The sequence below is a fragment of the Euleptes europaea genome, chromosome 19, assembly GCF_029931775.1.
Source record: "Euleptes europaea isolate rEulEur1 chromosome 19, rEulEur1.hap1, whole genome shotgun sequence".
In the NCBI taxonomy this organism is placed as follows: Eukaryota; Metazoa; Chordata; class Lepidosauria; order Squamata; family Sphaerodactylidae; genus Euleptes; species Euleptes europaea.
Window position 1 is genome coordinate 6681888 of NC_079330.1, and position 25813 is coordinate 6707700.

Genomic DNA, 25813 nt, shown 5'->3' on the forward strand with positions numbered 1-25813 from the left:
CCCTAAACGCCGCCCACCTCAGGCCGCACCCCCAAATCTCTAGGAATTTCCCAACCTGGTGTTGGCAAACCTATTTAAAACAGCCACCTTGTTGAAGCAAAGGTGTTCAGGGTCTGGGGAGGATCTCTCTAGGAATCCAGCGTGCAACATACCTCTTCAGCTTCACGAAGGAAGAAAAGTGAGTGATGCAAATGTAATAGATGTGAAATAATAGATGAAGACCATTATTGCTTGCAAGAGATTTATTCTTCCAAATCCTGACGCTGCTAGCTTGTGAGCACCGGGTCAGCATCCTTTTGGAAGGATGGCAGCATTCCACCACATTGTCAGGGGGTCACAACTACTCATCCGCGCAACGCTTTCTCTTAAGAATGCTAATGATGGATGGGGCCCGTCAGCCTCTGAACGGGGCTTTCAGTAATGTATTCCTGGACGGTTTATCCACCTGAATGATTGCTCTTCTCAGCCAATAATCCATTGCATCTTCTGGGGAAAGCAAAGCCGAGGAGCTGCTCCGTGCTTTCTGGGTCTCATTTGCAATGCTAAGAGATGATTAGCCAGGAACCTAATTAAATGATCTATCTCCTCTTGAGCAGAATCAATATTACTCAGCAGGGGAGCGGAGGCCGGAGAGAAGAAAGATGTTTCTTTCGTACCTTCTTGTTCTCTGGACAGCCTGTCTCTCGGTAGCCAATGAACATAAGAACATAAGAAAAGCCCTGCTGGATCAGACCAAGGCCTGTCAAGTCCAGCAGTCTGTTCACACAGTGGCCAACCAGGTGCTTCTAGGAAGTCCACAAACAAGGTGACTGCAGCATTGTCCTGCCTGTGTTCCACAGCACCTAATATATTCGGCATGCTCATCTGATCCCGGAGAGAATAGGTGTGCATCATGACTAGTATTCATAATAACATAAGAAAAGCCCTGCTGGATCAGACCAAGTCCAGCAGTCTGTTCACCCAGTGGCCAACCAGGTGCCTCTAGGAAGCCCACAAGCAAGACAACTGCAGCAGCATTCTCCTGCCTGTGTTCCACAGCATCTAATATAATGGGCATGCTCCTCTGATCCTGGAGAGAATAGGTTTGCATCATGGCTAGCGTTCATTTGGTAGCCATGCATAGCCCCATCCTCCATGAGACCATAAGAAAAGCTCTGCTGGATCAGGCCAAGGCCCATCAAGTCCAGCAGTCTGTTCACACAGTGGCCAACCTGGTGTCTCTAGGAAGCCCACAAACAAGACGACTGCAGCAGCATTGTCCTGCCTGTGTTTCACAGCACCTAATTTAATAGGCATATAAATGGCCAGACCCTCAGCTGGAGATTCCTTAAGATTAGAATGAGATGCGGAGCCTGAGGAGGGCAGGCTTTGAGGAGGGGAGGGACTTCAATGCCATAGAGTCCAATGGCCAAAGTGGCAGTTTTCGCCAGGGGAATTGATCTCTATCGTCTGGAGATCAGTCGTAATAGCGGGAGATCTCCAGCCACTACTTGGAGGTTGGCAACTTTAAGGGGAATTCATCTCTACCATCAGTTGTAATTCCAGGAGATTCCCCAGGCCCTCGTGGAGACCGGAAACCCTAGCAGGGGCCCAGACTGTGGTAGGGTTGCCAGCCCTGGGTTGGCAAACACCTGGAGATTTTTGGGGCAGAGCCTGAGGCAGGTGGGGTTTGGGGAGGGGAGGGACTTCAATGCCATAGAGTCCAATTGCCAAACCGGCCATTTTCTCCAGGGGAACTGATCTCAGTCAGCTGGAGATCAGTTTTAATAGTGGGAGATCCCCAGCTAGTACCTGGAGGTTGGCAACCTGAGGCGGTGAGGTTCTTTGTTCATGTCGGGGAGACCCCGCCAGCCTCGGGTGGATGATGAGTCATGTGCAGGAGCGGGGTGGAAATCAAAGCGCACTAAAATATAATTGATTATAAAAATTGGCGCGTGTTCTTCTGCACTCCGCCGCCCTCCCGGGAGGGAAGGGTGAACCGAAGCAGAAACTGATGGCTCAGACTCGCACGTCTGGGCCTGGCTCCTTGTCTAAACACTGGCTAAGGTTCATTACCACTTATCCCTTCTTTGAAAACTGCCTGGGGAAACGGCAGCCTTGCTTGCACAAGCTGGGCCCTCATTCCCTCCTCCTCCTCCTAAACGTTCAGCTCTCAAATGTTCTTTTTTTCACCCTCATTCCTTGACATCTTCCTTCTTTGCTGCCGAGGCAGCCCTGGCAGGAAGCAAAAGGGACTAGGGTTGCCAGATCTGGGTAGGGAAATACCTGGAGATTTGGCGGGGGGGAGGGGGGAGCCTGAGGAGGGAGTTGGGGAGGGGAGGGGAGGGACTTCAATGGTGTATAGGGTTGCCAACCTCCTGGTACTAGGTAAATATAAACACTTCTGTGTACCTAATAGTAAAAAAAATTCAATTAAAAAAACACAGATTCCAATATATCCATTGCAAAACTTGAATAGCAAAAATTCATAATAACAATACACATTCTACTACAAAACACAAGCTATACACTATATACACCAACCAGTGTATAGGAGAATAGATCTAGGAGAATAGATCTCCTGCTATTACAACTGATCTCCAGCCGATAGACATCAGTTCACCTGGAGAAAATGGCCACTTTGGCAATTGGACTCTATGGCATGTAAGTCCCTCCCCTCCCCAAACCCCGCCCTCCTCAGGCTCCGCCTCTAAAACCTCCCGCCGGTGGCAAAGAGGGACCTGGCGACCCTAATGGTGTATAATGCCATAGGTAGGGTTATAGGAGGTTATAGGAGGTTGCCAGCCTCCAGGTACTAGCAGGAGATCTCCTGCTATTACAACTCATCTCCAGCCGATAGAGATCAGTTCACCTGGAGAAAATGGTCGCTTTGGCAATGGGACTCTATGGCATTGAAGTCCCAACCCTCCCCAAAACCCGCCCTCCTCAGGCTCTGCCCCAAAAACCTCCCACTGGCAGTGAAGAAGGACCTGGCAACCTTACCCATCTCCCTAAACCCAGTCCTCCCAGTCTCCCCGCTCAAATCTTCAAGCATTTGCCAACCTATTTGCTAGTGAGATCCAGTTTCCCATTCCCATTCTGCTATCATGTTCATTGGGTGACCTTGAGTTGGTTATGCTTTCTCGGCCTAGCCTACTTCGCAGGACCGTTGTGAGAATAAAAGGGGGGAGGGAAGACCACTGTATGCCACCCAGATCTATTCTACGACGGAGCAAGAATTCAGCTCACGCAGAGAGATCAGGCACGACTCCAGGCCTGCAGGCTGTGCATACAAATCGGAGTCTCCGTCACTTCAAGAGAGCAATGTCTCCGGGAGGGAACCGGTCTGAAAGAAGATGGAATACACATGTCAAGTGGTGTAATTCACTCTCAAGGCTGGTGGTATGGAGAAAAGCAGGGAGCTGGATTACTGCAGTTGAGAATTTATGACGTTAATGGCCCAGGTTGAGAGAAAAGAAGACGAAGAGTTGGTTTTTATATGCCGACTTTCTCTACCTTTTAAGGAGAAACAATCCGGCTTACAATTGCCTTCCCTTCCCCTCCACGCATCAGACACCCTGTGAGGTAGGTGGGGCTGAGAGAGCGTGACTAGCCCAATGCCACCCAGCTGGCTTCGTGTGTAGGAGTGGGGAAACCACCCTGGTTCACCAGATTAGAGTCTGCTGCTCATAAACCACTACATAGGATTGCCAGGTCCCTCTTCCGGGAGGTTTTTGGGGTGGAGCCTGAGGAGGGCGGGGTTTGGGGAGAGGAGGGACTTCAATGCCATAGAGTCCAATTGCCAAAGCGGCCATTTTCTCCAGGTGAACTGATAGAGATCTCCCGCTATTACAACTGATCTCCAGCTGGAGGTTGGCAACCCTACCACTACACCATGCTGGCTGTCAGTAGAGAATGAAACAAAAATGGGAGAGGCTGTAGGTTCCTCTCACTGTGAACTGAACCTTCCTTAATTCACATCAGACCATGGACTGCATCGACGGATCACAGAACATATCTGAAGACAGGGTTGCCGACCTCAAGGAGGGACCTGGAGATCTCCTGGAATTTCAACTGATCTCAAGACTACAGAGAAAACATCTGCTTTGGAGGCTGAACTCTGTGGCATTACACTCTGCTGAGCTCCCTCCTCTCCCCAAACCCTGCCCTCCCCAGGCTCCCCCCTCCCCAAATCTCCAGGAATTTCCCAACCAGGAGTTGGCAACCCTAATCCAACCCCTCTTTCCTAGATCCTCTCAACATCTCTGCATCCTGTTCACTTCTCGCTGAGGTCATCCTGTTTCGACACCTCCTGCTGGGTAGAAAAAGAATAAAATGAGATGCGGTCATCTGCACCTTTCAAATAACTTATTTGGTATCACATGCAGTGTGAAAGGAAAGCGAAAAGAAACCCGTTATCCTTGGTGATCGGTTGGATGAACCAGAGAATTACCAAAGAGGCTTTAAATGCTCATGTGTCCAGGGAATTTTTGAGGGCACTGGGGAAACCTCTGTCAGTCATTGGCTGAGTTGCCCTGTTGTTATGGAAAGTTCCTTCAGTGTAGATTTGCATTCCCCCATCCCCTGTTTCTCCATGTCAATACTTTGCTCATTGGAAGGATGGTTTGAGCCAGCGTGGTGTAGTGGTTAAGAGCTGTGGTTTGGAGCGGTGGACTCTGATCTGGAGAACCGGGTTTGATTCCCCGCTCCTCCACATGAGCGGTGGATGCTAATCTGGTGAACTGGATTTGTTTCCCCACTCCTACACATGAAGCCAGCTGGGTGACCTTGGGCTAGTCACAGCTCTCTCAGCCTCACCTACCTTACAGGGTGTCTGTTGTGGGGAGGGGAAGGGAAGGTGATTGTGAGCCAGTTTGATTCTTCCTTAAGGGGTAGAGAAAGTCTGCATATAAAAACCAACTCTTCTTTTTCTCCTCCTCCTCCTCCTCCTCCTCCTCCTCCTTCTCCTCCATGTCAATACTTTGCTGATCGGAAGGACGGTTTGGAGCAGTATCCCATGAAACATTTTTTTGTAAGAAGTGGACATGTCAATGCCAGGCAGGAGATCACAGAGAAGATTATAGAAGAACTGGGAGAAAATAAGAATCGAGGACGATCAACATTTCTCAAATTCATTTCTTTTTCTATTTTCAGCGGTTCAGGTTCTCTGCTTTTCAACCCCGGTTTCCCGGATTTGTTTGCACTGTGTATGCATGTTAGAAATTTTTGTAACTAAGCAACTTCTGTGGTATTATATGTACAATGCACATCATTTATACATATAATATATAGTGATGTACAAAGATTGTTGAAAAATGTGTATTTTTTTGTGGGGGGAATTCAAGGCGAGGAAGCTGACAATATTGTGCAAATCATGAGTTATGAGTTTGAGGGAGGGGCCGTGGCTCAGTGGCAGAGCATCTGCTTGGCACGCAGAAGGCCCCAGGTTCAATCCCCAGCATCTCCAATTAAAAGAACCAGGCAGTAGGTGATGTGAAAGACCTCTACCTGAGACCCCGGAGAGTCACTACGAGTCTGAGTAGACAATGTTGACCTTAATGGACCAATGGTCGGATTCGGTTTAAGGCAGCCTCATGTGTTCATGTTTTCATTTGCACAAGGGAGGTGTGCAATCAGAATGGGAATGTTGGCGTTGAACAAGCAGGGGTGAGAAATTAGATGTCACAAAGATTGCTGGGCAGCGGAATCACTACAATGCATTCGTGGCCACATGCTCATACCGCACCAAGAAAAGTGGAGCTATGCATACAGGAAAAACATGCAAGTGAAAAACAGCATCTTCTTTTTTTTATAAAAAATCTCAAATTACAGTGTGGTCACACACAAAAAAGATCCACCAAGTGAGTATCCACTTGGACCAGCTGAAAAATGTATTGTGAGTTTCAGGGCTGGTTGATCGAACCAAGTTCCTGCCTGACCGCAAACCCTTTGTAGTCCTGCAGAGGGCGACAATGGCTGAGCTGGGTGGGCGGAGTTACGCGAGAACCTCGGAACACTTCCCCGCCCAAGCGAGCGCTCTGATTGGTAGCCCTGGTGGAGCAGCAACCCCTGGATTCATGGTTCCTGGTTCTAGCTCACAGGACGACTCATAGCAAGCCCTTTGCCTATGGTTGCCAGCCTCCAGGTGGGGCCTGGAGATCCCCCAGAATGACAGCTGATCTCCAGACTCAGAGATTGGTCCCTCAGGAGAGAATGGCGGCTTTGGAGATGGACTCTATGGCATTAGACCCCACTGAGGCCCTTCCCCTCCCCAAACCCTGCCCTCCCCAGGCTCCACCCCACAAATCTCCAGCAATTTCACAGTTCAGAGTTGAACCCTAGTGTTGCCTTGTGGAAGGGCTGCCCTTGGTGAGGGATGCTTAGGGTTGCCAGCTCCAGGTTGGGAAATACCTGTAGTGTTTGGGGGCGGAGCCTGAGGAGGGTGGGGTTTGGAGAGGGGAGGGACTTGAATGGGGTATAATACCATAGAGTCCACCTTCCAAAGTGGCCATTTTCTCCAGGGGAGCTGATCTCTGTCGCCTGGAGATCAGTTGTAATAGTGGGGGATCTCCAGCCACCACCTGGAGGTTGGCAACCCTGGGAGATGCTCTCTCTGGGCGGGCCACCTTCTGGCCCCCAGGACCACTTTGTCTCTGTGTGTGAGTGTATTAAATAAGCCCAGCTTGACTTCCTCACGCACTGGATTTATTGCAAGCTAGACTTAGCCTAGGGAGGAAAGGGAGAAAGAAACTCAATAAAGTCGAGTTATAACCGTCAGTGCTCAGTGAGCGGCATTTTCATTTCCATAAAGCAATTGTGGGAAGGTAACGTATCACACGGCCCTTGGAAAGGGGGAAGCCGGCGATGAAACGAGGGGAGGCGGAGAGAGGGGAGGGCACGTTGGTGGCAAAACCGTGGCTCATTGATAATTCATGGCACCTGCTTGGTAATGAAGACAGATTGGAGTTGAGGGGCCGTGGCTCAGTGGTAGAGCATCTGCTTGGCATGCTGAAGGTCCCAGGTTCAATCCCTGGCATCTCCAGTTAAAGGGACTAGGCAAGTAGGCGATGCAAAAGACCTCCGCCTGAGACCCTGGAAAGCCGCTGCCGGTCTGAGTAGACAATACTGACTTGGATGGACGCAAGGGTCTGATTCAGTATGAGGCAGCTTCGTGTGTTCAATCTAGACGTTGGGAAGAATTTTCTAACAGTTAGTTAGAAAGCTGGTAAGTGCTCCTTCCCTGGAGGTTTTTAAGCAGAGGCTAGATGGCCATCTGTCAGAAATGCTGAGTCCATGACCTTAGGCAGTTCGTGAGAGGGAGGGCATCTTGGCCATCTTCTGGGCATGGAGTAGGGATCACTGGGTGTGTGTGGGGGAGGTAGTTGTAAATTTCCTGCATTGTGCAGGAAGTTGGACTAGATGACCCTTGTGGTCCCTTCCAACTCTATGATTCTATGACCCAGAGCCCTTTCTGTGATGGAGGGGTCAGCTGTGAGTATCTATGTGCACAAGAGGGAAAGGGCTGCTTCGGAGTAGTTGACTAGGGTTGCCAGCTCCGGGTTTGGACATTCCTCAAGATCTGAGGGAGGAGCCTAGGGAAGAGGGGATTTGGGGATGGGAGGGACCTCTGCAGGGTTTAATGCCATACAGTCCACCCTCCAAAGTAGCCATTTTCTCCAGGGGAACTGATCTCTATATCGGCACATATATAGAGAGAAATCACAGTGGCCAATGCTCACCCAGCTTTGTCATTGACCATTTATGCAGGGTCAATTTGGATTCTCTCTCTAAGCTCTTTTTAAAAATGCGACCTTTAAAATGCTAATTCACGGTCATGACACAAAAGGAGAAATTACACACACACACACACGCCTACTCCTTCATTCCTTCTATTAGCAACCGCTGTTTGCATAGCTAGAGCACAGCTGTGAATTTGCATGCTTCCTTGAGGGGATTCTTCGAGCTGGGGGTGGAGCAAACACAAAAGGTTGCATTAAAGGGGCTCTTAAGAAATGCGAAGCAGATATGCGCTGGCTTTGCAGTCATGTACTGCTAATTACCAAGCATAAATGGCCATTGGGTTGATGGAACGTATATCTTGTTGCTCTGAAAGGTGCGTCAGCCATCTTTTTTCAGATCACCCCAGTGGCATTTATTAACTTATACTGTTATTCTTTCCCCTATTCGAAATTGAAATTTTTAAAATAGTTGCAAACCTCCTATGGGGGAGAGGTTGAAAACGATGTGTTCCTGACATCACTGGCACTAACCAATCAGCGCTGCCTGAAGCCGGCTACAATCTACCAGCTTGCAGATTGGGTTCTTTTCTTGACTTTTGCCCAGAGCTCAGCGCCTTGGAGAAGAAGAGAGAGACATTTTATACAGAACATGGCGCAAGTGCGTCCAGATCTGCTGCTTCTCTGTAAATCTGTTGCCTTCTTTCGTGATTGCTTCATCGTGGGCTTCCATCCTCTCCCGTCCCATAGAACATTTTGGTACGAATACACAGGGCAGCCGTTTCTTGGGGAAAAGGGACTTTGGAAGCTGGAACAAATATTACTTCCTCAGATCTGGAGGGACGAGAAACAAGCATCGTATATCTCTCGGGAACATTTTGTGCAATCCGTCATGTTTATTGCACCCAAACATGCCATCTGGATTTTATGCTGTTATTCGGGGCTATATTAAGAGTGACGGGGGATAAAAGCAGCTGAGCCATTTCCCCTTGGAGGCCTGGCTGGATGCAGAGAGCCGGTGTGGTGTAGTGGTTAGGAGAAGTATAATCTGGAGAACCAGGTTTGAATCCCCACTCCTCCACATGATGAGTGGACCCTAATTTGGTGAACCGGGTTGGTTTCCCCACTCCTACGCATGAAGGCTGACCTCGAACTAGTCACAGTTCTCTCTGAAGAAGAAGAAGAGTTGGGGAGTAATGCTAAAATTTACATGTGGTGCTTTAAAGGAGAAACAAGGTAGGTAGCCCACCTGAAGCTTGGTGGAAGGGCTTAACCCAGTGTTGGGTAATAGACCGCATGTCTTGCAAATTACAACGCTGGGGGAAAGCCAGATCTCCCACTACAAGCAATGAACCCACTGAGGCTCTTCTTGAAATAGTTCATCTGTCTTCACCCTCGCTTCTCCCATGACCAACCAGCCTAGAAGAAGATCGGTCATTCCATCCAAGATCTTGGGCAGCCTCCCAGTGGTGCAGCTGCGCAACCAAGTCTACATGTGGCGTTCGTTGCAAGTTTGTAGAGCCGCCAACATCCAGGTGGGGCCTGGAGATCTCCCAGAATGACAACTGATCTCCAGACGAGAGAGGTCAGTTCTCCATGTCGTTACACCTTGCTGAGGTCCCTCCCTTCCCCAGATTCTGCCCTCCCCAGGTGCCATCCCCAAACCACCAGGAATTTCCCAACCTGGAGCTGGCAGCCCTAGCATGCTCACAGATATGTCACTCAAAAGGAATCTCTGCTTCTCTGCTCGAGATCCCGATATTGTTCTTGTGGCACGACTCCGCCAGGAACGCTTTCTGCCGCCAGCCGTCGGGTCTATTTTTAAAGGGCCTCCTGACAGGTTTTCGCACCTTCTTTTATTTTTACGCAAACGGTTCCGCTTCTCTCTCTCTCCCCGCCTCCCCGCCCACCATGATCATCATCTCAAGATAACTCGGCACCGAGGAGATAAACAACATCAGGAAGCAACATGAACGAGACCATGCTGTGAGTTCCTGCAGGGGAAGGGGGCCTCAGTGGAGGCCCAGGCTTCCACGTTGCATCACTATTTTCAGAGAACATCTCCCTCTCTGCATCCCACTCCACAGACTTCAGAGGTTCCGGCACCATGCCCTGTCTCTATCCCATAACCAGTCCAGCAGTTACCAGCGAGACAATCCAAGGAGGGGCTGTGGCTCAGTGGCAGAGCATCTGCTTGGCATGCAGAAGGTCCCAGGTTCAATCCCCAGCAACTCCAGTTAAAAGGGACTAGGCAAGTAGGTGATGTGAAAGACCTCAGCCTGAGACCCTGGAGAGCCCTCCTGGTCTGAGTAGACAATACTGACATGGATGGACCAAGGGTCTGATTCAGTATAAGGCATCTGCTTGGCATGCAGAAGGTCCCAGGTTCAATCCCGGGCATTTCCAGTTAAAGGGACCAGGCAAGTAGGTGATGTGAAAGACCCCTGCCTGAGACCCTGGAGAGCCACTGCCAGTCTGAGTAGACAATACTGACTTTGGAGGAATGATGGTCTGATTCAGTATAAGGGAGCTTCATGTGTTCATGTGTGTTTGAAAACCCTGGTAGGTTATGTTTATCCTTAGGGGAGAAGCTGTGGCTCAGTGGTAGAGCATTTGCTTGGCATGAAGAAGGTCCCAGGTTCAATCCCCGGCATCTCCAGTTAAGGGGACTAGGCAAGTAGGTGATGTGAAAGACCTCCGCCTGAGACCCTGGAGAGCCGCTGCCGGTCTGAGCAGACAGTACTGACTTTGATGGACCAAGGGTTTGATTCATTATAAGGCAGCTTCATGCGTTCTCTAGGAGAGGGGCTGTGGCTCAGTGGTAGAGCCTCTACTTGGCAAGCAGAAGGTCCCAGGTTCAATCCCCGGTATCTCCAGTTAAAGGGACCAGGCAAGGAGGTGATGTGAAAGACCTCAACCTGAGATCCTGGAGAGCCGCTGCCTGTCTGAGCAGGCAATACTGACTTTGAAGGACTGAGGGTGTGATTTAGTATAAGGCAGCTTCATGTTTTCTTGGCTTTACTAAGTTACCAGCTGGTAGCTGAGCCTGGCAAAGGTCCCGGGGATACGAGTGAGAAGCAGATCGGCCGCGGAGCACTGCAGGCAGAATACTAGGACAAGAGCCAGGGAATGTTCTACCAGCAAAGGTCAGAGTCTGCTTGCTCCACCCTTCCCGTTGATGAATGGGGCCCTGATCCTGGAGAGGCTGAGAGATCAGCTCTCTCCTTCTGACTCCTTCCACGCAATGGAACACCAACAGTTCCTAGGCACACATTGTCATCTGAACCAAGTTTCTGCCTGCCGTTGTTGGTCTTTTGCATTCGTAGAATCCAAGAGGGGTTCTGGTTGCAGATGTGTCTCTTTGAGAGGATTTGGTATCCCTGTAGCCACTGGCTCCATGGACCCAGCCTTCTCCCAGGTGGTAGTCTGGGAACTTCTGTCTGGAGTTCCCAGATCCTTTTGGTTCTCAGTTGTACAGGAACTGCAGGGGGCAGGTCTCGTCCAGTCCATTCTAACATCAGGCCGAGTTTCCTCCTCTGAAAACATCTGTGCTCATCCCACATATTTTCCCCCAAGCAGTACTTCCTTTGTGTAACGCAGGGAAGTTTAGTGTTTTTGAACATTCTGTGATGTAGGGTTGCCAGGTCCCTCTTTGCCACTGGCGCGAGGTTTTTGGGGTGGAGCCTGAGGAGGGCAGGGTTTGGGGAGGGGAAGGACTTCAATGACATAGAAACCAATGGCCAAAGCGGCCATTTTCTCCAGGTGAACAGATCTCTATCTGCTGGAGATCAGTTGTAATAGCGGGAGATTTCCACCTAGACTTGGCAACCCTATGTGATGTCACAGTAGCTCAGCCAATGGTGGAATGGGTAGGAAGAGGGATGTTCAAGCCCCTGTCCGTCTGAGTCACATACTGCCTCCTTCTGAGTGAAACTGTCCATATATAAAACCAAGTCTTCGTCATCGTCTTCTTCTTCTGTAGAGAAAATCAGCATATAAAAACCAACTCTCTTCTTCTTCTTCTTCTTCTTCTTCTTCTTCTTCTTCTTCTTCTTCTTCTTCTTCTTCTTCTTCTTCTTCTTCTTCTTCTTCTAAAAGCCATGTTGGGTAGAAAGCTGAGGCATACATTTTTTCAAACAGATCAGTGTGCACCCTGCGACAAGGATCTTTTACTCTAGGGATAAGAAGATTCCATCTCCTCATATACATATATTTTAAAAAAACTATTTCTACTTTGAACTCCAGATTTCCAAGGCAGGTCATAATAACCTTGCAAGTAACAACAAAACAGCCTTAAAGCAATCAATATCTAAACAAATGTTGATATCTATATTCTTTAGAAAACTCACACTGTGCTATGTGCTCTCCGTCTTTTTGCATTCTGGCATCACTCTGAGAAACACGAGAAGTAATTCCAGAACTGTGTCATGTGCTATTTGGCACGGCTTTCATTCCTTCAACTCATTTTCTCTCCTCTGTGATACACTAAAAAAAAAACACACACACCTTAAAGGGACCTCAATCTTAGTGCAATTTCCTGTATTGTGCAGGGGTTTGGACTAGATGACCGTTGGGATCCCTTCCAGCTCTATGTTTCTATATTTCTGTTGTCTCACAATCCTTGTTGTGCAATGTTGGGCCAAAGTGCACATGTATTCTGCGCATTTACTGAAACACTGCATTAAAAAAGAATATGGCTGCAACCGTATGCGCAGCAGTATCGAAAGTGCCTTATTGCGGGGTGTTTTATCAAGGCACGCCTGCTTTGGTAATGCAGGAAAGAGAGGGAGAGACTCTGTGGTGTAGTGGTTAAGAGCGATGGTTTGGAGCGGTGGACTCTGATCTGGAGAACCGGGTTTGATTCCCCACTCCTCCACGTGAGCGGCGGAGGCTAATCTGGTGAACTGGATTTGTTTCCCGCTCCTCCACATGAAGCCAGCTGGGTGACCTTGGGCTAGTCACAGCTCTTAAAGCTCTCTCGGCCCCACCTACCTCACAAGGTGTCTGTTGTGGGGAGGGGATTGTAAGCTGGTTTGATTCTTCCTAGGAGCCCTGTGGCACAGAGTAGTAAGCTGCAGTCCTGCAGTCCAAGCTCTGCTCACGACCTGAGTTTGATCCCAACGGAAGTCAGTTTCAGGTCGCTGGCTCAAGGTTGACTCAGCCTTCCATCCTTCCGAGGTTGGTAAAAATGATTGGGGTTAAAGGGAAGATGACTGGGGAAGGCACTGGCAAACCACCCCGTAAACAAAGTCTGCCTAGGAAATGTTGGGATGTGACGTCACCCCATGGGTCAGAAAAGAAGAAGAGTTGGTTTTTATATGCCGACCTTCTCTACCACTTAAGGGAGACTCAAAGTGACTTACAATCCCCTTCCCACAACAGACACCCTAAGAGGTAGGTGGGGCTGAGAGAGTGTGACTGGCCCAAGGTCATCCAGCTGGCTTCATGTGTAGGAGTTGGGAAACAAATCCAGTTCGCCAGATTAGCCTCCGCCGCTCATGTGGAGGAGTGGGGAATCGAACCCAGCTTTCCAGATCAGACTCAACTGCTCCAAACCATCGCTCTTAACCACTACACCACGCTGGCTCTCTGGCCAATCTGGCCTTGAGGAAAATTGCTTCCTGACCCCAAAGTGGCAATCAGCATTACCCTGGGAATGTAAGAAAGGGCCACAAGAGCCAAACACTGATGCAACCCTTCCTGCCTTCTTTCTCATGAGCTGCCTAAGTTCACAATGTTTGCCGTGAGCCACAGAGCGAAGAGTCCACAAATCCGCTTCCTCTCCCATTGCTTTTCTACATGCTCAGATGTCACTGTGGTTGTTTAAGTGAATGGGGGGGGGGGGGCGGCGGAAGAAAACATATTTTTCTTTCCTCCGAAGTCATGCCAGTCTCCCATGGGAACCCAGCCCTGCATTTGCCTGTAATGAGCTAGAAGGCAGGCAGAGGTGTTTATTCGCCGTGAGAAGAGGGAACCTCCATGCACAGGAGCAGCATATCTGGGAATGCCAGAGGTTAGGAACAAAAAATACAGGGAGGCTGTGGGGTTAGATAGACCTTTGGTCTGAGCCCGCAAACCAGTTCTTATGCCGGTTTGTTTTCTTTCCTTAGACCGTATCTGCATTTTGAAAGGGGGAGAGGTTCTCTGCAGATTGTGCTGGTAAAGGCACACGGCTCTCGAAGGGAACTGACTCTTTACGGGATACATTTATTTATGTTATTTGCAGTCGGTCTTCCAAATGATCACCTTTTCCATAACTGCTGGCTTTGGCACAGAGAGACAGACAGACTCCCTGGCACATGTTATCCCTGGGTGAGCGCTCGGTAGGGCTTGGATCCAGGGCACTGTGTAGTAAGCACCACAGAAAGGAGGTGGATGGGGGGGGGGAGTGGTCGTGAAGGATTGGCTGGAGGAGGGAGAGAGAGAGTCAATGAAACCGCCTGCAGAAGCTGCAACGCCGTCTGGCTCTGGGAGCCTGCGAAGAAGGGGAACGCATCCACTTGGGCGGGCTGCGATTCTCGGTAGCTGGAGCCGCATCCTCTCATTCCAGCGGGCTTCTTCTGTTCTCTTGCCTTTGTTTTCTCGCAGGGCAGGATTCCCGACGGCAGAGAAGGCTCTGGTTTGGTTGAAAGAAACTTCAGCTGGGAGAATCTCCACTTGCAGGGCTAGTGGGAGACCGCCGGGAGGCTTGGATTTCTCTCTGCAAAACGCAGGAGGAAGCATGGAGAGGCTGGGTTGTCTTCAGAGCCTCGCAGAGCACCGTGCGTAGGCTTGGAATGGCTCGGGGACTCCGGCACCTCTTGCCAAAAGAAGGGCCTGCGAAAGGAAGGGTCTGCGTTCGAGCATCGAGCGATAAGAGGCTCCGCTTTGCTCATTTCCAAACTTCCAGCTGGCGCATCTCGGCTGGAACACAAGCTTGAGAGCGTTCTCTGGCGAATAACTCTGCACCGCAGAAGTCCCCAAAGTGTCCCAGCAGGTTCTTGTCTACGTTGCTCTGTTTGATGCTCGATGGCCAAGTGCATCAGAAGAGCATAGGGGGGGGGGGAAAACCCCACCGGGTCCATCTCGAAGTCCATCTGGCTCAAGGTCCTGTTTACAGGGGAGGACAGGCAGATGTCCCTGCGATGACCACGGCACCGTCTTGTCTGCTAAGGAAGACGGGTCGGTGGGTTCCGGGTGGGTGCGCGTGAAAGAGTAGTCAAAGTCGAAAGACCATTGGGAACTGTGACCGGACTCCTCTGAAGATGTCTGACCGGGAGTTCGACGACTTCGAAGCGGACAGTCTGTCCGACTCCTCCCAGATGATCCCCGGCCTTCCCCCCTACAACATGGAGGACCAACTCCTGCCCATGGAGCGCCGTAGCGCCTGCGGGTGCTGGGCCTGGACTTTCCTAGTGGTGGCCATGAACTCTTTGGTCTTCCTGTTGAATGCCCTCCTCCTCGCCTCCATCTTCACCGTCATCCTCCTGCCCACGATCGTTGTGGTCTACTTCGGCTTCCAGTGCCACTCTCGGGTAAGTGATGCACGGGACCCCTTCCTGAGGAAGGAGCCTCAATCCCTGGCGCCGAAATATGTGGAGGGCAAGCTGGGATGGCTCAGTAGTGTGGGGGGTGCACTTTGCACATGCCCAGAGGCACCATCACCTTTGATATTTATTTATTTATTTATTTATTTATTAGACTTGTATACCACTCTCTATCTCGGCCGAAGCCAGGCTCAGAGCAGCTAGCATCAATGCAGCGTAATATATAAATAGAAGAAGAAGAGTTGGTTTTTATATGCTGACTTTCTCTACCACTTAAGGAAGAATCAAACTGGCTTACAATCTCCTTCCCTTCCTCTCCCCACAACAGAGACTCTGTGAGGTGGGTGGGGCTGAGAGAGTGTGACTAGCCCAAGGCCACCCAACTGACCTTACGTGTAGGAGTGGGGAAACCAACCCGGTACATCAGATTGGTGTCTGCCGCTCTTGTGGAGGAGCAGGGAATCAAACCTGGTTCTCCAGATTAGAGTCCACTGCTCCAAACCACCACTCTGAACCACTACACCAACAGCAGACAATTAAAATTCAGATTCAATATCTAACAGTAAAATTCTAATAATAAAAACAGATCTACTCAGAGGGTGTTTATTTCATCAGTGCACAGGGCCACAACGGGCCTGGGGAAAAACAGTCAGAACCCCCAATTAAAGTTTCAGTGAGATAAGCAGATATCATTTTGCACACTCCATGATTGCTCTCTTCAAGTATCTGAAGGGCCGTCACTTAGAGGAGGGCAGGGAGCTATTCCTGTTGGCAGCAGAGGAGAGGACCCACAATAATGGGCTTAAATTGCGGGCGGAAAGATATTGGATAGATATTAGGGGGAAAAATTCACCATGAGAGTAGTTCAGCAGTGGAATCAGCTGCCTAAGGAAGTGGGGTGAGCTCCCCATCACAGGCAGGCTTCAAGCAATGGCTGGTTGAACACTTGTCAGGGATGCTCCAGGCTGATCCAGCATTGAGCAGAGGGGATGGACTAGATGGCCTGTATGGCCCTTTCCAACTCTTGATTTTGTAATGATGAGCCTCAGCATTGAAAACAGGTTCCAGGGGACAGAAAGTTCCCACTCCCAGTTTCAAGTGGCAGGCAGTTCCAGAACTGACTCATAGTCAAGCCCCTTGTGAGGAGCGAATGGAGGAGACTTCTGGTACTTCTGTTTTATCTGATGATTGAGAATTATGTGAGTTGAGTCAGGGATGGATATGCAGGTCCCCAGACAGGCAGTACGAGCCATTCAGGTGGAGTCAGTTCCCCCACAAAACCACAACAGGTTCAATCCCCGGCATCTCCAGTTAAAGGGACTAGGCAAGTAGGTGATGTGAAAGACCTCTGCCTGAGACCCTGGAGAGCCACTGCCGGTCTCTGAGTAGACAATACTGACTTTGATGGACCCAGGGTCTGATTCAGTATAAGGCAGCTTCCTGTGTTCAACCAGGTGCCTCTAGGAAGCCCACAAACAAGGCGACTGCAACAATGTTATCCTGCCTGTGTTCCAAAGCACCTAATATAATAGGCCTGCTCCTTTGATCCTGGAGAGAATAGGTGTGCATCGTGACAGTAGCCATAGATAGCCCTATCCTCCATGAACATGTACACTCCCCTTAAAGCTTTCCAAGTTGGCACCACATCCAGGGGCAGGGAGTTCCACAGTTTAACTAGCCTATTTTGGTCTTTAACCTGCTTAAGGGAGGAGCACAGCTTCTTAGGATGCATCTTAAGTGGGGTTTGGCTCAAACCCTGAATGCAAATCAAGAACCTGATTTTGAAAATAATGTGTTGTGTAGAAGTGTCTTTTTTCTGCTGGGGGGGGGGGCAAGCCCAGATTAAAGGCGTATCATTTTCTATGTATGCACACTGAATTTTTACTTTTAAAATGTACTCATTTTTCAATCCTGCTTGTGGATCAATAAATCAACCCTACTCATTTTGTTGCACAAAGAAACGACGCGCCTTGTGCACAGTACACACGAATCCACGAAATGAGGACAGAAAACCAGGCAGCAAAAACATCTGTCAAAATGTAAATGTGTATAATAATAAATAGCACGGGGAACACTTGTTCCTCCCTAAGGCAAGTGTCATCTGTGCCAGATCCTCAGCAGGCATAGAAGCATAGAACAGAATCATAGAATCATTGAGTTGGAAGGGACCTCCAGGGTCATCTAGTCCAACCCCCTGCACAATGCAGGGAATTCACAACTACCTCCCCCCCACACACACACCCAGTGATCCCTGCTCCATGCCCAGAGCTGTATTAGACAAACTGCTAGCTTTTTAGCTTCAAGCTGCACTTTTTCTATATAGTTCACAATGGGTAGCCGTGTCAGTCTGTCAATAGCAGTAGAAAAGAGCCACAGTCCAGTAGCACCTTAAAGACTAACAACATTTCGGGCAGGGTGTGAGCTTTTGTGAGCCACAGCTCCCTTCTTCAGATATGGATGTAATAACATTGGCCTACCTCAAAAGATTGTTGTAGTCATTGGGGAGGAATACAGAGTGCAGCAATCCTTGGTGTGGCGTAGTGGTTAAGAGCGGTGGTTTGGAGCGGTGGACTCTGATCTGGAGGAAGCGAATCTGGTGAACTGGATTTGTTTCCCCACTCCCCCACATGAAGCCAGCTGGGTGACCTTGGGCTAGTCACAGCTCTCTTAGAGCTCTCTCAGCCCCACCTACCTCACAGGTATGTGTTGTGGGGAGGGGAAGGGAAGGTGACTGTAAGCCGGTTTGAGTCTCCCTTAAGTGGTAGAGAAATTCGGCATATAAAAACCAACTCTTCTTCTTCTTCTTCTTCTTCTTCTTCTTCTTCTTCTTCTTCTTCTTCTTCTTCTTCTTCTTTGTTGCCAAATAAGGCATTGATGCAAAAAGTGTAATGGTTTTCATTTGGTGGTGGTGGGGAGATACATAAAAGCATGTTGATTTTTTCTAAAGCTGACAGTACACCAATTGGGGGTGGAATTCCTCCTCTTTGGGTTTCTGCAGGCACAACTGCATAACCTAAAGCACCCAAGATAATTCAGCATCCTGAGAATTGCAGTTTTCATTTTTTTTAAAAGCCATGTTACTAGTCCTTAAACTAAATGATAGGGTTTCTGAGATTACCCTGGGATTGTCCATATGCTTTCAAGGCTAAGGTGGTGGTATGCGTGTCGGTAGTGGTGGGGTTATCTGAGGTCATTGCTGGTGGTTAGAGGGCTGGCTTCTTAGGTTCTGCATGATTGGCAGATGAGATAATGAGACATTAAGTAAATGTGCGCCAGGTGGCTTGATTTGCATAATTTATGCAGGTCATAAATCCCCTCTAACAGGAAGCAGCTATAACCAAAAAAAAAGTCAAGGCAAAACGCCCTTGAGCATGGCCAGAGCACACCTTCCTGTTTTCAGAAAAGAGCGAAGGTTGTAGAAAATAGGGAAATAATAATAATTAAACAAAATGCATCATTTCTTTCCCCCAAATTCACGGCTAGGATTAAACTCTTGCCAGGCCAGTAAAATCCTGGCTGGGGGGGGCGGGGGCATCTTTCACTATGATAGGAAACCGGCTGAAGTTACCCCAACCAGAGTTGTGAGTTCCCATCCTTTTTGCGCCACTGAAATTAGCCAGCTCCAGAAATTACCTGTTGTGCTAAGGCACAGAAACCGAGTGGTAAAATCCTGATGCCCTTAGGTCATTTCATTCCAAATTGGTAAGACTGCCAGACTCCAGGTGGTGGCTGGAGATCTCCTGCTATGACAACTGATCTTCAGCCGATAGAGATCAGTTCCCCTGAAGAAAATGGCCGCTTTGGCAATTGGACTCTATGGCATTGAAGTCCCTCTCCTCCCCAAACCCCGTCCTCCTCCAGCTCCACCCCAAAACCTCCCACCGGTGGCGAAGAGGGACCTGTCAAACCTATGCATTGGGCCCATTGGAATTAAGTTCTCAGCATGAACTCACAACACATGCCTCATTGCCTGGGACTGGTTGGGGAGGACCAGGAGAAAAACAGAACATGTGGATGGGCTGTTGGTCTCCTTCCTTCCCATGAACTCTGAACACCCGAGCAAAGCAGGTCTTGTGCCTTGAATTCCTACCTGGAGGATTCAACTCTGTTGTAGCACTGAAGCCTGCAACCCCGGGTCCATCGTCGCCTGAAAAACAGTGGGGTGCGCGGAGAGGGAGATTCGATCCCGCGCATCATTAAAAAAATATCTGCAGTAATTACCAAACCCCCGTGGCAGTCTTAATAAACACCGCGTCTGGGTTGGCAGACGGTTATTTGTAGCCTCGGTTACTCACCGCCGTTTTTATTTTATTGTCACAATATTTCTTCCCAACTCTCCGGCATCCTCTGCTTTCCCTTCTCGCCCCTGCCTTTGTCTCCCTTTGCCTACGCAGGCTGAAAACTGTTAATTTCATTTTAATTAAGGCGGCTTCCTGTCAGGCCCCGTCTCTGCAATTTGCCCGTTCAATTAAAGACAGAAAGAAAGAGGAGGCGGACCGGAGCGGCTCCGCCCGTAACCGAAAATTGCATCCATCCCACATCCCGTCTTTTGGCCTGTAGATCATCACGATGGGCTCACTTCCCGGCCACCGCTGGGTATCCTTGTATTCTTTCACGTTGACAAACTAATTTCGTTCTCATTAAGAATTCTGCAGATTGGCTTCGCCTGGTTTCTCCACATCAGTTTTGTTTCGTTAGGGAAGGAGGATAACATGAAGAAGAAGAAGAAGAAGAAGAAGAAGAAGAAGAAAAAGAAGAAGAGTTGGTTTTTATACGCTGACTTTCTCTACCACTTAAGGAAGACTCAAACCGGCTTACAATCACCTTCCCCTCCTCTCCCACAACAGCCACCCTGTGAGATAGGTGGGGCTGAGAGAGCTTTAAGAGTACTGTGACTTGCCCAAGGTTACCCAGCTGGCTTCATGTGGAGGAGTGGGGAAACCAACCCGGTTCACCAGATTACTGTCCGCCGTTCATGTGGAGGAGTGGGGAATCAAACCCGGTTCTCCAGATCAGAGTCCACCGCTCCAAATCAGTGCTCTTAACCACTACACCACGCTGGCCCACAACTCCCCAGGAAAGTTCTGTGACAAATCAGGAACTCGGTGAGAATGAGAGGCCTCGGTGAATTAAATCTGTATATTCCACTAAGAGGGGCTGGGCCCTGAGAAAGAACTAGCCACAAAGTTGTGTTTGGCCACGTGAAGGATGCTGAGGAATAAAAAAGGGAAACCGCCATGGGAAAGGAGAGGACTGGAGCATAGAATCGCAGTGAGGGCAACGCTAGGGAGATTCTAGTTGCACGACGCATAATGTGTCTGACCAAGAGATATATTGTTTTTGTTCTGTTGAAGAATTTCAAAACTGATAGAAGGCTTAGTGTCTGCTTTAACAGCAATCATTTACATTCTCTGTTGGCTTAGCATCTCTTCTAACACGAGTGGTTTTCATTCTCCGTTTAGCATCTTTAAAAGAAATCATAGGTCTTTTATGCTTGTGGTTTTTACCTGGGGTTCAGGACCATATAGAATTATAGAGTTGGAAGAGACCACCAGGGTCATCTAGTCCAACCCCCTGCACAATGCAGGAAACTAACAACGACCTCCCCCCACATCCCCAGTGACCCCAACCCTCCCCTCACCATGCAGGATCCCACAATCAAAGCACTCCCGACAGATGGCCATCTAGCCTCTGCTTAAAGACCTCCAAAGATGGGGACTCCACCACCCTCAGAGGCAGCACATTCCACCGTCGAACAGCCCTCACCGTCAGAAAGTTCTTCCTAATGTTTAGGTGGAATCGCTTTTCTATTAGTTTAAATCCATTACTCTGTGTCCTAGTCTCTGGAGCAACCGAGAACAAGCTAGTTCCCTCATCAACATGACATCCCTTCAGATATTTAAACATGGCTATCATGTCTCCCCTCAACCTTCTCTTCTCCAAACTAAACAAACCCAACCCCCTAAGTCTCTCCTCATAGGGCATGGATTCCAGACCTTTGACCATTCTGGTTGCCCTCCTCTGGACACACTCCAGCTTGTAGACATCCTTCTTAAATTGTGGAGCCCAAAACTGGACACAGTATTCCAAGTGAGGTCTGACCAATGCAGAATACAGTGGTAGTATTACTTCCCTTAATCTAGACACAATACTCCTATTGATGCAGCCCAGAATTGCATTGGCCTTCTTAGCTGCCACATCACACTGTTGACTCATGTTCAGTCTATGGTCCACTAAGACTCCCAGATCTCTTTCACATGTACTGTTGTCAAGCCAACTCTCTCCCATCCTGTACCTGTGCCTTATGTTGTTTCTGCCTAGGTGAAGTACTTTACACTTCTCCCTATTGAAATCCATTTTATTGCTTATGGCCCAGCTCTCCAGTCTATCGAGGTCATTCTGAACTCTGACCCTATCCTCCGGGGTATTAACTACCCCTCCTAACTTGGTGTCATCTGCAAATTTGATAAGCACATACTACGTACATAAGCACCATCAAGTCTCAACCAATTTATGGTGACCCCAGCAAGGGGTTTAGAGGGCAGAACTGCTTTGCCATTGCCGTCCTCTGCAGAATCTTCCTTTATGGTCTCACATCTACCTTCTGTGGCTGGTATCCTGTGAGGGAGGGGTACATGATGTGGGTGAGCCCAGGGGAAATGCACCCCGCCCCTCAGGAACTGCGTCACAGCTAAGATTGGATCACGAAGACTTATTGCTCCTGGAAGCGTTGCTGGGATGAGATCGCTTGGTTGGTTCAGCCATGGCCCCTGCGGCGCGTTTCCAACCACAAAGTCTGGAAGATGCTCAGTTATGTACTCTTGATCTACGTATGAGCAAACCCACCTCAGGCCTTGGCGAGTCAAGTACTGATGCCAGCCGTGGGCAAGTACTGCATCCTCTGGTTCTTGCACAGGCCCTGGCCACAGAGGGCATTGTACTCGGCCGTTCTCCTGATCCTGCCAGGCTATGGCCCTGGTGAGTAGTAAGAAAGGTCTGGGAGGGACCTCTCGAAAGGTGACCAGGGCTGATGCTACTGGACAAGGGAAAGCTTCCAAAGAATGCAAAGGTGAGCTCCACCCAGCCGACATTGGCCCCTATCTCTCCAGCGTGAGTGTAGTGGTAAGAGCAGTGGTTTGGAGCGGTGGACTCTGATCTGGAGAACCGGGTTTGATTCCCCACTCCTCCACATGAGCGGTAAATGCTAGTCTGGTGAACTGGATGTGTTTCCCCACTCCTACACATGAAGCCTGCTGGGTGACTTTGGGCTAGTCACACTCTCTCAGCCGCACCTACCTCCCAGGATGCCTGTTGTGGGGAGGGGAAGGGAAGGGGATTGTAAGCCGGTTTGATTCTTCCTTAAGTGGCAGAGAAAGTCGGCATATAAAAACCAACTCTTCTTCTCCTTCCAGACTAGCATTGTTACAGGGTGGGGAATTTCTCAGTCTGAAGGACTAGCCGAAGTGATTCCCCCCCCCAGTTCAACATATGTGTACAAACATAAGGAAACAACACCTGACTCAATCCTAGGGCTACAATCCTAAGCGTTCTTCTTTTGCCATCAAATCGTAGCCAACTTGTGGTGACCCTGTTGGGTTTTCAAGGCAAGGGACGTTCAGGGATGGCTTGCCATTGCCTGTCTCTGCAGCGACCCTGGACTTCCTTGGTGGTCTCCCATCCAAATACTAATCAGGGCTGACCTTGCATAGCTTCTGAGATCTGATGGGATCAGGTTAGCCTGGGCCGTCCAGGCCAGGCCAGATAAACAGAGGTGGTTTGCCATTGCCAGCCTCCGCGCCACACCCCTGGTATTCCTTGGCAGTTGCCCATCCAAATACTAGCCAGGGTCGACCCTGCTTAGAGATCTGACGAGATCAGGCTAGCCTGGGCCATCCAGATCAGGGCATATGAACAGTGGTGGGGCTGTGGCTCAGTGGTAGAGCATCTGCTTGGCATGCAGAAAGTCCCAGGTTCAACCCCTGGCATCTCCAGTTAAAGAGAGCAGGCAAGGAGGTGATGTGAAAGACCCCTGCCTGAGACCCTGGAGAACAAATGCCAGTCTGAGTAGACAATACTGATTTTGATGGACCAAGGGTCTGATTCAGTTTAAGGCAGCTTCATGTGTTCATGTGGTGGTTTTGCCATTGTGTAGCAACCCTGGACTTCCTTGGTGGTCTCCCATCCAAGTACTAACCAGGGCTGACCTTGCATAGCTTCCGAGATCTGAGGAGATCTGGGTTCTCCAGGTCAGAGTGGGTCAGGGTAAGCATGATTGTCTGGGAGTAAATCCCATTGAACATTGTAGGACTTCTGAGTAGGTATGCATAGGAGGACTGTTGATTCAGCTCCCTTTCCGTCATGCACTGAGGTCCCTGAGGTTGCCTGAATAACTCCTTTGGTGCCCCTCCAAGATCCAGTGCCCTAGGGGATCGCCCAGGTTCTCTCGTCCACCTCGGGACGAGCCGCCACTTTCTAACCAACTCGCCAGGCTGCGTTGTGCACGTTGCAAATGCGGCGGCATAAATTGAAAGGAGGAGATTCGTGTTGCCATGCGGGAGGGCATTGTGGCCGGTTACTTCCAAAGCCGACAGGTGCGACGTCCTACAGAATTTTGGCTTTGCCGTGTTTGAAGCCCTGAAAGAATAGGACACCCACCGCCAGCTCCGTGACTGAAAGTTCTTCTCATCTGTCTGGATAATGGACGGTGGGAGGGAAGCCTTTTTTAGCATCGCAAAAATTGACTTGCGGTAGCTGGCGAAAGGTTCAACCCGCTGGTTGCTCACACTGGAGACAGCTATGCCATCTACTTTTTGTTCAGGCAATCGGTTTACCGTAGGCAAATGCATTTAAAAAGATGGAATAGCCTACAGGATCTCAGTTTTTATTTTTTAAAAGAATTGGTTTCTCCTTACTAGATTAGGTTAAGATTATGCTTTAAGTAAATCATACATAGTATGCTCAAGAGAGCACACATAACTTTAATAAGTTTTGTTTTTCTTAAAACATAGGTATAACAAGTAAAGATATTAGTTTAATAATTTTAATTAGTTTAATAAGTTTAATAATAATAATGGGAAAGTGAGTAATGGAAGTATAATGATGTTTACCCTTGTGTATGGGCTGCCGATCTATTCCTTCAATAGCGTCAGTGTGCCATGGAGGATGTAAATTACGAAATTGGGCAGTCAAGGGTATACGGATGTTAAGAATGACGTATTATAAAGTCAACTAGAAGCTAGACAGAAGAATGGTTTGGAAATTAAGATAATAGTGTTAAAGAGAAATATAACCAGGATATGGGTCGTCTGAATTGTTTAATTAGAATATAATTGCGAGATAGATGGTAGAACTAATAAAGCTATGTTGTACCCAGACCACAGTAAGGCACGTGAATGGTAGTGTAATGCTTGATGTGTTAGGCTGAGTTTAAGTGATTTTGTATCATGTATAAATTTTGTGAGTTCTATGTATTGTGTTTTTTTTGAAGTTTGTACTGATGTTGTAAGTTTAAAATTTAAAAAACTGGCTTCTAGTACAAAGCAGCCCTGACCTGGATGGCCCAGGCTAGCCTGATCTTGTCAGATCTCAGAAGCTAAGCAGGGTCAACCCTGGTTAGTATTTGGATGGGAGACCACCAAGGAAGTCCAGGGTTGCTGTGCAGAGGAAGGCACTGGCAAACCATCTCTGTTAGTCTCTTGCCATGAAAACCCCAAAAGGGATCGCCATAAGTCGGCTGCGACTTACACACACACACACACACACATACACACACACACACACAGTACAAAGCAAGAGATGGACAGAGCTGGTATGCCTTTGCCTGGCTCTGTGTAGTGACCTTGGACCTCTTTGGTGGTCTCCCATCCAAATACTCACCAGGGCCAACCCTACTTAGCTTTTCAGATCTGATGAGATCCGGTTGGCCTTGGCCATCCAACTCTGGGTACTTGGAAGAGGATGCTCACAAATGGAGACTTTCTTTGCAGAGCCCCATGCCAAGAGAAAATTGTGTTGCTGTTGGGACACGGTGGATACGTTGCCCATCTTTGCGCCCCCAATAAATCTCCTGATCTCTCTGCCCATTGGAACCAGCTATGGTTCTACGGCAATTTCACCGGGCCAAACCATTTTCTTTTCAAAGACGTGTGAAATTGATGGAAGAACATTTGCGCTGGGGGAAATGCGAAGCGACTTAATTAAAACAGTTTATTATCGTATTCAAATCAGGACAGGTTCGTGGCTCTGTTCTGGGGATCGGCCCTTGGGAATCCACTGAATCAACACAGGGCACGTCACCGCCATAGCATGGCCCAGCAATGCTGAGTCACTCGAAAGAAGACACTGCAGTGTGGAAAGCGCTAGCCATTCCCAAGAGTCTAATTGTGAGCGGGCTGCAGATCTATTCTTTCGATGGCTTCAGTGTGCCGTGGAGGATGTAAATTGCGAAATTGGGCAGTCAAGGGTATCGCCGGCAAATAACGGGAACAAATCAGAGCGGCTTTGGTGCAATCGCTCCCGGCAGAGGAGAGATCAAGTCCTTGTGTGTTTTATGCACTGTTTACTTGGGTGCGG

General features: G+C 49.0%; 1 protein-coding gene across 1 annotated transcript in view; it reads left to right on the plus strand.

Moving 5' to 3' along the window:
- The first annotated feature begins 14959 nt into the window (after positions 1-14959).
- The window catches only part of TMEM88B (transmembrane protein 88B), a 31992-nt gene continuing 21138 nt past the window's right edge, over positions 14960-25813 (plus strand). Inside the window, exon 1 of the mRNA XM_056865420.1 lies at positions 14960-15229. Coding sequence (XP_056721398.1) covers positions 14960-15229 — 270 coding nt within the window. The remainder of the gene's footprint in view (positions 15230-25813) is intronic.